This window comes from Perognathus longimembris, chromosome 23 (genome assembly GCF_023159225.1).
Source record: "Perognathus longimembris pacificus isolate PPM17 chromosome 23, ASM2315922v1, whole genome shotgun sequence".
NCBI classification, from domain to species: domain Eukaryota; kingdom Metazoa; phylum Chordata; class Mammalia; order Rodentia; family Heteromyidae; genus Perognathus; species Perognathus longimembris.
The window spans coordinates 24,180,887-24,196,190 of NC_063183.1; the positions used below are offsets into that span (position 1 = coordinate 24,180,887).

General features: G+C 42.7%; 1 protein-coding gene across 5 annotated transcripts in view; it reads right to left on the minus strand.

Moving 5' to 3' along the window:
- The window catches only part of Tcf12 (transcription factor 12), a 252,997-nt gene extending 241,259 nt beyond the window's left edge, over positions 1 to 11,738 (minus strand). For 2 of the 5 annotated variants that reach the window (XM_048332197.1, XM_048332195.1), the window contains exons 1-3: positions 11,443 to 11,738; positions 10,100 to 10,196; positions 8,977 to 9,049 (exon numbers count right to left, since the gene is read on the minus strand). In XM_048332197.1, coding sequence (XP_048188154.1) covers positions 8,977 to 9,049; positions 10,100 to 10,174 — 148 coding nt within the window. In that variant the 5' untranslated portion in view covers positions 10,175 to 10,196; positions 11,443 to 11,738. Of the gene's footprint in view, positions 1 to 8,976; positions 9,050 to 10,099; positions 10,197 to 11,442 lie in introns of those variants that run through there. The other 3 variants (XM_048332199.1, XM_048332198.1, XM_048332200.1) reach the window with 2 other exon arrangements.
- Positions 11,739 to 15,304: the final 3,566 nt, after the last annotated feature.

The window sequence follows — 15,304 nt, forward strand, 5'->3', positions numbered from 1 at the left end:
TCACCATCAAATGCAAAAGTTAGCAGCCAATCTTTAATCTTTTTTTTCCTGTGTGATCTTTAAGTAAGTTTCCACACAGCTTATCGTAGCTTATATGACTCATTATTGTCTTTATGGAAGTGTATATTTAACTGGAATACCTAAGAGTACATATTAACATAGAACAAAACAAGTGCTCTTTTAAAAAGAAATAAAATACACATTCTCTATTTTATTTCTATGCTGGGGTACATTTTTTAAAAATCACAGAAAATATGGCTGGAAACAAAATAATTTCAAGTGATGACGATACTACTAATACATGTATATTTTGTGGAAGTAAGTTTCCTCTCTAACAAAACCACTTACCCCACCCTACCCCAAACCCCCTCCCCCACCCCACACACACACTAACAGGTAAGAAAAGGCCCAGGAACAGGCAGCTAAAGAATATGCTATAGAGCTCTCTTCCCGTCATGGATATTATAGGCCTAAATCTGTCCCCCAAAATGCAAAGTAAAACAGCAAAAAGATAATACCATAAGCTATGTATGAACCATCATTACAACTTTAATTTTATTCAGTGATTAATGAAAACATTTTACAACTATGTTTATGCAAGTAGAAAGTAAAATGCATATGGATTTTTAAGATAAGATCTCCTTTGCTCACTTACAGTGTGTTGCTTCAGGCTACCTCAGGAATTTTATGTTCCTTCTACTCTAAGAGAAGGAAAGTAGAGAAACTACTCTAGAGAGATTACATCCTCTCCAACCTGTCTCACAGCTAGTCTGCCCTCTCAGGTCACATAACTTTTAATTTGCTTCTTATTTAGGTTACACCTCATTCCAGAAATTTCAAGTAGGTACAGAGAGCCTAGAGAAAACACTCTACCACCACCTAAGTAGCAGAGATATCTAAGCATAGAAAATGGTGTTCAAAGGTATGCACTTTCTGGTCACCATACTGCTTGCCACACCTTCTCTAAAAAATAAAAATTAAAAAATAAGAAGAAAACACTCAAATGAGAAAAACAGTGAGAAAAAGTTTCTAAACTCCTTTATGCTTTGTTACTTTTTAGGCTTGGAAGAATGCATGTCAATTTACAGCACCAAAAAGCACCTTTGGCATTGTTACCTCAGAAAGGCATTTCCTTGCCTCCAGCACCACAGACGAGCATTCATCTTACCCAATATGAAATGAAGTAACATCTGTAAATTGCTTAGCACAATGCCTAGCATATAAGAGGAATTCAATAAACACTGGCTGTATTACTTATATATATATTATATACACTATAATACTGGTCGCTATTATTATTGTTATAAATATCAAGAAGATGCCACAACAGTAATGGTAAATAAATAGCTGTGTGGCAAGCAATCTACAAACAGATAACTTTGTTTCTCACAAACTCTCTAATTGTAGGTAATAATGCCTACTTTTCACAAGTAAGAAAAGTATGAGTCAAATGACTTTAAGGAGTTAACAAGGACAACAATGTTAGTTGCAAAGTTACTGTTCCCAACCAGTTGTCTGAGCTGGCTCTGAAGGGCAACTTTTCCCACTAAATCACACTGACTCTCATAAAGTCAGGAACTGAAGCACACTCTCACTGACAAGACTACAATTAGATTCTTCTCCATTTCAATAACCACAGGTCAGGAATGACAGGAATTCCCTCCAGTCCTGCACAATCCATTTGTACAAATACAGATGTACAGCAAATGTCGCCATCTACTCCCGTCAAATGTTAATAAAATTTTATATTTTTACAATAATCAGCCAAAGCCACTAATTTCATATATTTAATGCCACTGTCATCAATTCTTGGCCTGCACATTTATCTTACTCTGTGCTCATTTCCCTAAGGAATTCATTTACTCACTTAGCTTTAATTATAACTTGTAGACACAAAAATAAATTTTCCATATCCCATCCAAAAGAAATCTAAATGTGAGTAAATATATACCCATGTACAAAAAGGTGTTCACTATCACACTATTTAGAATATCAAAAGGAAAACTAATAAAATCCCTTACCTTCAAGCTGTAAGAGAATTGAGGTAGGTTGTTAATAGCAATTCTATTCAGTTTTAAACTGAGTTTACAAAGAAACTTAAATAACATAGGAAATGTTCATCATAGAATATTAAATGAGATAAAAAAGCAGGACATGAACTGATACTATCATTAAGCTCTCAACTTTGCAAACAATACCAGTGGGAAAAAAGACTAAAAGGAATCAAAACAATGATTATCTCTGGATAGTAAAATAAGGTTTCCCCCCCCCTTGTTTTTTCTATTCTGTAACTTTGTTTTCAATGAAACTATGCACTAATTTAATAGACAGTGGGTTTGTTTTGTTAAATCAGTATCTTTAACTCATCTCCCAACATTCTTCCCTCATAAATTTCCAAATTAGCAAGAATAGTACCAATGTGAATTTTCTTCTCTTTGTGTGCTTTTGGTTTTGGTTTAGGGATTGAACTCAAGGCCTCATACATGCTAGGTAAGTGTTCTACCACTGACCTATACTCACTGGATTGTATCAAATTTAAAGTACTCAGTATATCAGCATCACCACTACTTCCAGAACATTTCTCTTACCTACAGAATTCTGGTGCTTCTAATTGTGTCAAACCTTTACTCCTGGTATTTTTCTTTCCACTTCCCAAACTAACACCAAATCCAAACCTTACACTCTTAATTAATTTAGCACAACAGGCAAATAAATAATTTCCTTCCTCTAGTGCCACCCTGCTTACAATTCCTTGCTGTTCTCAGAGTAGGTACTTTTCTCAGAGTTTATATTTATTCACTTATTTAACCCTCCTAACAACCTTATGAAAATAGTTGTATTATTAGTACTACTAAACACAGTAAGAAACAGAAGCACAGGAAGGTTAATGAGTTAGCCATGATCACCCTGTAATTAAGTGGTAATATCTACATGTGATTCTATGCAGTCTGACTCCAGATAATAGTATAAAAAATTTAGGATTAGTAATCAATGAAAACAAGCTTCTCTTTCACTAAAACTATATACACCCTTGGATCATACCAAACTCCAATTTCCAGATATCTTCTCATGCTGGTAGGAAAGTCTCCCTAATTCACTTTTCATATTTCCCTCACAAATCAACTTTTAAACTCAAACCTTTTGAGTATTTCTTAAGCAATTTCCTCCACTCAACAACAAGCCCTTATTATGAACTCTATTACATTAACGTACAGTTGTTATGTTCTGATATAGAAGCTTACCGCACAATTTTGTATTTTATTTTTACCTCCAAATAATGAAATGTCTCCATTTCTAGTCTATGGTTTTCTCTATTTCTCATCTTCCTAAAAGCTACACTATACAAGGAAGGTATACAAAGTAGACTCTAATAAATATGTGGTGCAAAAAATAAGATCGCTTCCATGCACTGGTTGCTCACGTCTATAATCCTAGCTACTCAGGAGGCTGAGATCTGAGGATTACAGTTGGAAGCCAGCCCAGGCAGGAAAAGTCCAAGAGACTTTTCACTCCAATTAACCACTCAAAAACCGGAAGTGGTGCTCTGGTTCAACTGGTAGAGAGCTAGCCTTGAGCACACAGGGGCTCAGGGACAACACACTGAGTTCAAGCCCCACAACCGGCCAAAAAAAAAAAGACTGCTCATGGTTGAACTATTTAGCAAAGCAGTGTTCCATTCACTAGTCTTTTGAACAGATACACTGAAGTACTTGTCTGTATATTTTATTCCCTAAATATAAACAATAATATTTGCAATGTTAACATTCCTGTTCATAAGTACATATTCAAGTGACACCCAAAAGCAATCTTATTTTAAATGATTTAATAAAATAATCTAATACACTGTCTAGATGTAGCTTTTTTTCCTTTCACAGATCCTAGCAGTTACTCAAGTCTTAAACAATATTCAGCAGGTAGTGACAATGGAAGCACAATGACCAATGTTTAAAGACAGAAAGACTATCTGATTATACAGTCCTATTAATTCTAAAATGTAAAAACAATTGTGTTTATAGCCAAGGTTGTATTATCTTCATCTATATCTTCCTATTCTAAGAGAACCATTTTAATATTCATAGATAATATACCAAGAGGTAATTTAAAACAAAAACTTCAATCTGTATTCATGTTACTAATGGAAACAGACAAGAAATAATTCATTTTAGGTATGCTTAACTATATCTGTAATTTTTGTTGTGGGTCGTAAGGCTTGAACTCAGGGCCTGAGTGCTGTCCCTGAGCTCTTTTTGCTGAAGGCTAGCACTCTACCACTTTGAGTCACAGCACCACTTCCAGTTTTTTAATGGTTAATTGGAGCTAAGAGTCTCATTGACTTTCCTGCCCAAGCTGGCTTGTAACTGTAATCCTCAGATCTCACCCCCTTAGTAGCTAGGATTGCAGGTGTGAGCCACTGGTGCCCAGTGTGTATGTATGTGTGTGTGTGTCCATGAGTGTATACAGGTACTAGAATCTGAACATAGCACCTCTTGGTTTTTCCACTCATGACTGGTATTGGGCCACATCTCCACTTCAGGCCTTTGCTGGTTAATTAGAGACTTAAGTCTTGAGAATTTGTCTGCTCAGCCTGGCTCCAAACTGAGATCCTCAGACTTCAGACTCCTGAAGAGCTATGATTATAGGTGTGAGCCTCAGGCATCAGGTCTAAGTTTGTATTTTCACATGTAAGTTTTTTTACTAAACGATCCCTTTACACAAAACTTTTTATCTTAATTGATGACAGTCCATATTTAGCCTAAATTACCATATTTTTTCCATATGCCTGATGACTCTGTAGTTATTATCATTCATCAGTATAACTTATCCAAAGCAAATGTCAAACACGGTTTACTTTTAACAGGTATAGAGTACTAAAAATTAGCTATAAATTTCAACACCAACTAGTAAATGATGTGATCCACACCCCACTCACAACCATAAATTACTCTAAGGACCAGGCCAAACATAGTCTGCCTTCTATTTAAAATCACCACTCCTGTTTCTACTATAGTTTAGGTTCAAGCATATTGACAAAATGCTATTTTCCTCTTTCTTGATTTTTTTTCTTGAAATGTTCAAAAACTATGCTATAGTAATTTAAAATATTTAATGGGATGAGTAGACATTTAACCATATTTAATGGCATAAGTACATCTTAAGTACAGTCTTACCACAACAACAAAGTAGGCATTTAATAATCTTACCTTCATTTTTTTAAATTACTTGAAAAGTGGATGCAATTATAAAAGAGAATCATCATGGTAACAGAGCAGCTTTGGTATGTTGACTGTATCACCATCAATGACCTATTTGTAATAGTGTACTACAGTTTAACAAAACGTTAGTACTCCAAGAGTACACAGGATCTGTGTACTATTTCTTATAATGCATATGAATCTACAACTATCTCAAAACGTTTAACTTAAAAATAAGAAAACTGGGTCTGGGACTGTAGCTTAGTGGTAAAGTGCTTGCCTAGCATGCACAAAGCTGTGGGTTCAATTCCTCAGCACCACATAAAACAGAAAAAGCTGCAGTGGAGCTGTGGCTTAAGTGGCTGAGTGCTAGCCTTGAGCAAAAAGAAGCCAGGGACAGTGCTCAGGTCGAGTCCAAGCCCCATTACTGGCAAAGAAAAAGAAAACCTTCTGAGGAATTGTTTAATAAAATTTTACTTTCTGGCCTTATCTCAATGTTTTCAAAAAGCTTTCTTGTTCATGTGAAAAAATGTCCACTTCAAATGAACAATAACTGAAGAATGATAAACTGTAACCCTTTTTTTGATTTTTATTTATTTAGTTAAATATTTATTTGGGGGAGGAAGGGTGTAGCTATGGAGCCCAGGTTGGTTGCAATCACTCAATCCCCCTACCTCTGCCTCTCAAGTACTGGGATTATAAGAATGCCTTCTAATACCCAATCCACTGTACTCCTAAAGTTGCTAGAAAAGCTATCTTAAAGTTACTTACAAAAATCTTAAGCAAGAATAAATCTCAAGGGTTACACAAAAGTCAGACTTGAAGAAGTTAAAGTTAAACTTTACCTCTTAATTAAAATAACTTTCCAGATAAAAACACTAGGCAGACACATTCGGCAGATACAGATGGCTTTCAAAACAATATAGCACTCCCTTGTAATATCTTTTAGTACTTGGGACAAAAACTAACAAAGGAAAATTTCAAACATCATACAAATACTTAATCTACTAAAATTTAAACACAAAATCACAACTGAGATCTGCCATACTCAAACCCTAAAACTAGGGAATAGGGATTTAAACACCTAAATCACTTATATTTTGTCAATCTTTACATGTCTTCTTTCTATACGTTGCCCAATAGAGGATCTCACCTTTATAACCACTCTCAGGAACACATCTCTCAAGGTCACTATACAAACACCTCACAAGGCCTACCTACCAACCACACCAAGTGCGCAAAATACACAGCCTAACTCTCATGCAAAGCAATTAACACCTTGATGAAGACATAGCATAACAGACTTCTCAAGACAAATAATAGTAAATACACACTCATCTTTTCCATAGTGACTTATGGTGAAGTATCAGGCTACCAAGCAAGTTGTTTTGCTTCAGAAACAAAAAAAATTACATACTATAGCATATATTGTCTGTTTTCAGCCCTCCTCAAAAAATAGCTAAAAGCATTGCATCTATACTATTTATATATAATTTGAATTGCATTTCAAATACAATTCACTCTACGGTTAATTCATCCTCTAGTCTAAAAAGACATTGAAAAGGAAATGATACGGCACAATTATAAACTACAGCTTGCAAGCAGCAAAAGGTATGAGGTTTTACAAATGTTACTCTGAAGACAAAAACCTCTAATCTTTACAAGCAGCAATTCAAAAGGAAAATAAGATCTTTAGCTCCTTATATACTGCAAATAAACAGGCACGAGGATGTTATTATATAATATCCTTTGAAATCAGAGCTGATTATTCAAATGTCAATAAAGTACATTGAATATATAAATATTATTACGCCAATTATTTTAACATTCCCTTTAAGAAAAGGCTAAAGGGAAGTGACATCAGCCAGTATATTTTAATACAGAATAATCACATTTCCTTTTCTCAAAATCTAAATCTTCTAGCTAATTATTGGAAGTCATGGCTTTTATATTATAATTTTTTTCTGGGATTCAAAACAAACCACACAGTAAATTCCACTGAATATAGGTTTTTAAATTCCAAATTTCAACAGATAAATAACAAATCCAACTAAAACTAAAAACTTCCTGCTCCAAGAAAAATCACATATGCCCACTTTCACAGCACAGAAAAATATGTTTTCTCCTTGTACAGCACAGTCTAAGAAGCTAACAAGTCCCATGCTGTGCTGGTATAGCTTAAACATACACTTCTGTATTTCACAGATCTTTTCATATGATAAATCACTTGAAATTTTAAAAGGTGAAGTACTCTTAGAATAAATGGTTTCTAACGTCTATGTCCTTGCTATCAATCAATAGCCAGTTACGTGTATTTTCCACAACTTAAATTGGAAAGACCAACAGGAAACAGTGCTATTAGCACACACCTAAAGAAATATATATGTGTACTACACAAAGTAAATGTGAAAGTTCCTGAGAATTCATCCTTAGTTGCAAAAAATGAGATGTACTCAAAATACTAGTAAAGAAAGAAACACAGCCACCCTCTATATTAACAATTTTCTTCTCTTTTCTCCAAAAGGAACAATTCCCCAGTGATAACCAGCAAAGAGGAAGAAGAGTTAGGGTTTGACTGGCATTTCTTATCGTTCTGGTCAAAGCTAATACTAGCCTTTTGGGCCATGTACAATCCAAAAATGCTTTTATTTCCTTGAGAGGTTAAATGACATGCTATATTTTCCCCACAAGCTGCAATTCCATAATTTAAAATAAGTTTTAGTACTGTATGATTCTTAAATAAAAATACTTTTTAAACATGAAGTGGAATAAAAGGTTTAAATTGATATGGAATTAACCTTATTTCCCAATGTTCTATTTTCATAGTAGCTTACTAGAGTAAATAAAAAGCAATGGTCAAAGAGGAATTAAATTCAGCCGAAAATTTGACAGCTGGCTTTCGGAAGAGGACGCTGTCATGGCATTCATGCCCCCCAACCAGCCCCCATCTCTTTCAGCACTAAAGAATACATTTAAACCAAACAAAATTACAGCTTTCGTACACGAGAATGGACCTTTTTAAATTATAAGTTTAAAAAGAGTTAGAAAATGAGCTCAATGCTTAGTAACAGAACAGGTAAGTTACACCAAAAGTAAACTTCAAGCTTACTGTACTGGTATAGGAATAGGAATCTAAAAACATGATCCTAACAAAATCCAAATTCAGGACAGAATTCAGTAATCTGGTAGATGTCATTTAAAATAAATGTAAGTTTCTACTCATTTGGAACATTTAATCTATTAACATTTTAAATTATATCATGAAATTCTTCATTTCCTACAGATGTCCAAAGGAGGGGCCACTTTGTACCTTCCTAGTTACTGCTTGATAATGCTTGCTTCCGTTCCACCTACTACATACACATAGCCAACAAGACGATTTTAGGCATTTTGTCAGAACCCAGACCTTAATAATGCCAATAATCTAAAAATATTTAACAAAATGTAACTATACACTTAAATAAACATTAAAGAAAAAAGAAAAGACAGGCAAACCACTCACAGACCACAAAGCATTTTCTTCTGGCACACTTCTAAACATAGAGACCCTTGTGCCCAAGGTATTTTACCATTTAAAAATTCAAAGAGAGCAATGTTAAATCCATGTTGAAATTCTTAGAACAATGAATCTTTGGTACAAATTGCCTGAATTTGAAGGCTTTCTGTTTATAGTTTTAATCTGATACAACAAAAAAGCATGATTATTACCTAAATGATTTATTCTCTACTAATAAAATGTATCAAGCACCAAAATGCAAGTTTCTGGATTTAAGCAGTGTCTTACCTGATCCACTGAACTGGCTGCTCCCCAGTGTTGTTGGTCTGGTTTTCCCACTATTAACAGGTGGAGAAAACATCTGCAAAATAACCCACAGGTAGCTGTCAATTCTGAAATTCCTCTAGAATCTTCTAAACAAAAATCCACCAACTGTCACCAGATACTGTATTTCATAAGGAAATTTAAATTTAAAAAATCAGAGATAGGTTGGGACCTAGAATGGCAACACTGTATGATACTATTTCCTAACCCTACTTGGAAAACAGGTTACATTGTGTTCCAAAACAGTCACTTGCATGAAAGATAACAGGACAATTAATTTTTAAAAGATACATTTTTGTCCACTGATGTTCACTTTTGAAGTGAATCTCATTAATATTTAATAGTTACAATCAGATTCAACTCCAACCAAATTGGTATATAAAGTAAGAATTATAAGAGCTCTATAAAGCAAGGATGGGTCTGGCCTTCTAACAGCAATTAATAATGGAATTCTGCCCCATTCCAAAGGAAGGAGGGCAAGGCCAAGCTGATCCTGTGATTCCACCTTGTAGTCATTTCTCATGTTTACACATAGAGTACACATACACACACACACACAGCATATGTATCTTTAAAGTACTTAGCTTAAAAGGCTGGGAACTCTAGCTCTGGATTCACTTTCTCCTAACTGACATCTCTCAGGTACCATAAACCGTGTGAGTTCTTGGGGGAGGGAAACGGTGAGATGCGTAGAAGAAAAGAACAATTTTCTTTCGTGTCAAATCTAAATACCCTTCCTTAATCATGCCGGTTTAGAATGTGACTCCACCAAAGCGCACAAGTACATTGTTCTTCTTTTAAATAGTTAAATGCAATGACCCCTCTGGCATTAAAGTTTGAAATGTGCAAGTCTAGACATTACATCAAAGTTCAGGTGTCCAACTTGGGGGGGGGGGGTGGAAAGAGCTGGACTCCAGCCCTGCCTGAGATACTGCTCAAAGCAGACCGGAGTTTACACTGCCGGTTCTCTCCGTGGCTCCCCAACCCTCTCTCCTCCTTGATAGCCATCGACGTTAAAAAGAAGAAGAAAAGGAAAAAAGAAATCCTCCGTAGAACCCCCAAGATGCTGTGGAAAAAGCGTCCCTACCGCACTGAAGTCCAGCAAATCGCTCAGTTCCTTGTCGGTCCCTATAGCGGCCATGCGCTGCTGCTGGGGATTCATCTTGGGCCACTTCTAGCAGATCCTAAAACACAGAGAGGGGAGAGCCGGGGCTGAGCTGGGGGGCGGGGGGGGAGGTCCACCGAGGCCCCGAGCGTGCCTGGGGGATGGAGAGCGGCTTGGAGGGGCAGCGGCTGGCTAGCGATCGCACACCCCCCCCTTCCCAATACCCCCCACTCCACACACACACACACACACACTCTTTCCCACGGCGGCGGGAGGCTCAGCTCCAAGCACCGAGCTCCGAGCACCGGGAGGTGCGCGAATCCACCCGTTCGTCGGCGCGGCCCGGGAACGCTCCCGCCGCAGCGGCTCCCGCAACTACTCGCCGCCGGGCGCACAAGTTTCCCGGCCCGGCGGCCCTGCCCCCCCTCCCCGGCGGGCCCCGCGCACGGCCGGCGCGGAGAGGGGCGCGCGGAGCCCGGCCGGGGTGGCGGGGGAGCGGCGGGGAGTGATGGGGGGGAGGAGGAGGAGGAGGGGTGATGGGGGGGGTCTCTCTGGAAGAGGAGGGGGGCGACCCCGCGGCGTCCGGCGGGCGGCCCGGGGGGTGGGGGGGGGAAAGGCTGGGATGGGAAGGGACGAAGTGACTCACTCACTCGCTCGGCAACAATAGAACTGACAAGTTGCAGGGACCGCGCCGCCCGCCGCCGCCGCCGCCGCCGCCACCCGGACGTCCCCCGCGGGCCCCGGGAAGGGGGAGTTGGGGAGGGGGGCCGAGAAGCGCCCCCCTCCCCAAAGGACGTGGAAGGGGGAGGGAAAAATTAAAAATATATATAAAAATAAAAAACCAAACAGAAGCCAGAGACGTCGGTAACTCGTGTGGCTCCCGGCCCGGCGAGCCCCCTTCCCCACACGCCCCACACACAACACCCCCAGTCCGGCCTCCTCCCACTCGGGCCGCCCGCTTCTCCCCCCCCAACCCCTCCCCACGGCCCCGCCGAACAATGAGGCGGGTTCCGCCGCGGCCCGGCCGGAGCCGCCCGCTCTTCCCGCGCGCCCCGGAGCGCCGCCGCCCGGGCGCCGCGCCGGGCCGAGCGCCGCCGCCGCCGCTGAGCGGGACGCGCAGGCCGAGCGCAGTCCGCGGGCCTGGCCGCCCGCGCCCCGCGCCCCGCGCCCCGCGCCGCCGCCGCCCCGCGCCTCTCCCCAACTTGGAGCCGGGGGGGAATCCCGGGGCTCGGCGCCGTACAAAGGAGCGCGGAGTTGGGGGAGGTGGCGCCCCGCAAGCCCCGCCACGCCGCCCCGCGCCCGCCCGCCCTCTCGCCCGCAGTTACCTGCCGCCCCGTCTCCGCATCCAAACCTCCCCGATTAAAGTTCACTTTGGCGGCGAGCGCGGGCTCGGGCCGCCCCCCCCCCCTGGCACCGCCCGGCGGCTCGGCTCGCTCGGGCCCCCCGCGCGAGCTGTCGGGTCCGGGCCGGGCAGAGGCGGCGCTCGGGCCTGGCCGCCCCTTCCTCCCGGGGCGGGCTGGCGGTCCCCCCGAATAGAACTTGTGGGTCTCCCTCAGGCGGACATTTTTTTCGCTGAGGCGGCCTCAGCACCGCGCTCCGCTCGCCGCCGGATCCCTCCGCGCCGGGAAGAGGCTCGGCTTAACCCTTCCGTGCCCGGGCGGCCCGGCTCCCGCCTCCCGCGCCGCCGAGGAAGTGGGGCCAGCGGAGGGGGCGGGAACGAGGAGGGGCCCGCGGGGGTGCGGGGCGAAGGGGGGTGGGAGGGGGGGACAAAGCCCGCGGAGGGCTGAGGCGGGGCGGGGCGGGGAAGGGAGGGCGCGCGGCGGCGCCCCCGAGGCAGGGCCGGGCGGCCGCCGGGGACACGCCGCCCTCGGCCCCGGGGAGCGCCCTCTGCGCGCCGGACTCGGGACCCCCGAAATGCCGCGGCCGCGACGCCGCGGTGGGAGCATCCGGACCCCTCGCAGCCCCTGACCCGCCGGACCCGGGCGCGGAGCTCCGCAGGCTGCGGCGTCCCGGACGGCCGCGCTGGACGCCCGCCGCTGCTCGCCTGGGCCTGGCAGCCGCGGGCCCCCGGGAAGCCGCAGCGCGCGTGGAGGGGAGGCGGCCCCGCCGCTGGTGCGAGGCAGGAGAAAGACCGGCACCTTCCCCATCCCGAACACCCCACAAAGCAGAGTGTGGACTCGAGGCTCCCCTCTCACCCCACTCACCCCGGGCCTCCCGCCCCCCCCCACCCCCAGCTCTGCCCATCTCATCCCACCCACCCGAGCCACCGCCTCGAACCTCAGGGAACAGTGGTTGGAAATGGAGCGAGCGAGCCCACTGTCGTCGTCCTACCCCCCCCCCCCCCCCGTGAAGGAACCCCATAGAAGACAAGAAGAGAAATCAGTAAGCGAAGCTCGATTCCTTCCATTCGGGTTGGAAGTAAGGTCTTCTTGAATGACAGCCACTGGGGTCAACGAAGACAGTCAACACTGGGAAAGAGACTCCTCCTGGGTAAGGAAGTTACCAGAAAAGTCCGGTGCCTTGGCCTTCATCTGTAAACCTAGCTACTTGGGAGGATGAGATCTGAGGATCACAGTTCGAAACCAGCCGGAACAAGGAAGGCCAGGAGACTCTTCCCTCCAACTAACTACCCAAAAGCCAGAAGTGGAGCTGTGCCTCAAGTCATACAGTGGTCATCGTGAGTATAAAAAAGGTAAGGGACAGAGCTTAGACCTAGTGTTCAAGTCCCAGTAATGGCGGGGAGGGGGGAGGAGAAAGACAACAACACTGTAAGAAACCAACGCTTCAAGAGGGACCATTGGATCCCGGACTCTATGAAAACAAGAAGATTGATTCTGCTTACAAGTATGCCATTCTTAGGTGCTTGGTACAACCTGAGCTGTCCTGCTGAAGAAGGTCAATGTAGTTTGGTTACACCAGCCTACTCTTCCCAATCTCCACTCGCCTTTACCGTAGAAAAGCTTCCCCCTGAGACCCAGGCCTGCCCTGGCTATCTGTTGGAGCAAGTATGTCCCCTAAGCAAATCATCAAAATCCCAACCCCTGCCACAGCTACTGGTAGGCAATTGGCATGAAACAACTGAGCCAACTATGTTGCTGTGTTTGGAAGAGTTTTCCTCAGGAGTTCTGAGAACATCAGGGCCAGCCTTTTTGCTGTGTGTGCTCAAAATATCAGTGATCTTCCAAGCACAAGACCTCACCAGAAAAAAAATAAGGCAGATGTGAATGAAGAAAACCTTTCCCAGAGGTGTGATCTTTGGTGATGTTCTTGAATCTCTGAACTAAACAGTCGTATTCTGAGCCCAGGTCTACCTTCATTGGTTAAACCAAAAAAAGTTGGACTTTTGTTCTCTTATGATCTAGTATGTACTAAGTGATCCAAACACAATAGCACCTCACCTGCAAAAAGTAAACATCAACTAAGAAGAATGATGAGGTAGCTTTCATAGCCTTATTCTGTGGCTCTAGGTTAAACAGGAAAGAAATTTAGGAGGAAAGGAGAAGGCATATGTATTTCTGAGGAATGTGTGCTGTTTTCAATAGAAAATGAAAGCTGGTTTCTCAAATTCTCACACAACTAATTTGGGGGGGGGGGGGGAATAGCCATCTGTCCAAGCCTGCAGTCAGGGGAGCTCTTTACTCCTTTTATAGACAGGTGAAGTTTTTCATATCATGGCAGTTATTTACATGTTTTCTTCATTAGATTGTGAATCCCTGAAGGGAACTGACCTACATCAATCTGTCCCATGCACTCAATATAAGAGACCTAGAATACAATCCATTGAAAATTAAAACAGGAAGTCATTTTTCATGCTATAATGTTGTATGCACATGCCATCTTTAATAAAGGAAAAATATTCCTACCAACGAATTTCCCATCATGCCTCTGATGAATATAGAAAACAACATAAAAAGTGGAATTTCACCAGATGCTTGTGGCTCACATCTGTAATTCTAGCTACTCAAGAAGCTGAGATCCAGAGAATTTCAGTTCAAAGCCAGCCGAGGCAGAAAAGTGTTTACACTCCATAGTCAAAATAACTAGCAAAAAGCCAGGTTGGAGGTGTGGTTCAAATGGTAGAGTACCAAGCAAACATGAGGCCCCAAGTTCAAACCTTGGCACTGGCAAAAATAAAAAGTGGACTTTCATATTCACTTAGAACTCCTTTCTGAGTCGTTTCTGACTTTTCTTGATATAGCCAGAGGGCTTTATTGGAAAGCTCAAAGGGGAAACAACCAAATCATACAAATTAAGTGTCCATAGTACATTTCTATTAGTATAAATTAATAAACCAACACCGAAAAATGTCTAATGAACATTTCCCACATCCAAAGCATGATGCTAAATATTACTGAAACAAAATCTAAATCCTGCCCTTCCTTCAAGAAAGTTATAATCTGGGCTGGGGATATGGCCTAGTGGCAAGAGTACCTGCCTCATATACATGAGGCCCTGGGTTCGATTCCCCAGCACCACATATACAGAAAATGGCCAGAAGTGGCGCTGTGGCTCAAGTGGCAGAGTGCTAGCCTTGAGCAAAAAGAAGCCAGGGACAGTGCTCAGGCCCTGAGTCCAAGCCCCAGGAAAAAAGAAAGTTATAATCTGGTAAACTTTAGTTCACTCTGCTTTCACTATAATCTGCCACTGGGTAGGCAGAAATTGTTTCAGTGGCTTCACTCCCTACTTCCTGAGAGCCTCCTGCTCACATTCTCTTGCTCTTGGTTACTCTCTCAGGAAGACCTGAGTTGTCCAAAGAAATGTTCATAGTCAAAAGGAAAAGTAAGGGGTTGTTTTGTTTTGGTTTTGGGTTTTGTTTTTTGTTTTTTTTTTTTTGCTTCATTTGGAGATTGTCTTGACCTTGGCCCCTTTTCAGAGGATGAATATTCTAGAAAGCTTAGAAGAGGAGAGGAAGAGAAGCGCACTAATCAAGTCAAGCTATAAGTGGGTCTGAATTGCTATCTTGATGAAGTGACTGGGCTCCACGGAGATCCAGGGTCTAATGGATCATAGACAATCCAGTAGCAGTCTGTCCCATAGGAAAAGCTACTGGAGGACCAACAGAGACAATTTTATGTAACAGTGAGTTAACCAGAAATATCTTCCATTTGTGGCCCTCCCTTCACTGATGAACTAAAGCAAAAAAAAAAAAAAAATCATTTTATGACAAACCAGGTTCAGCACATTTCT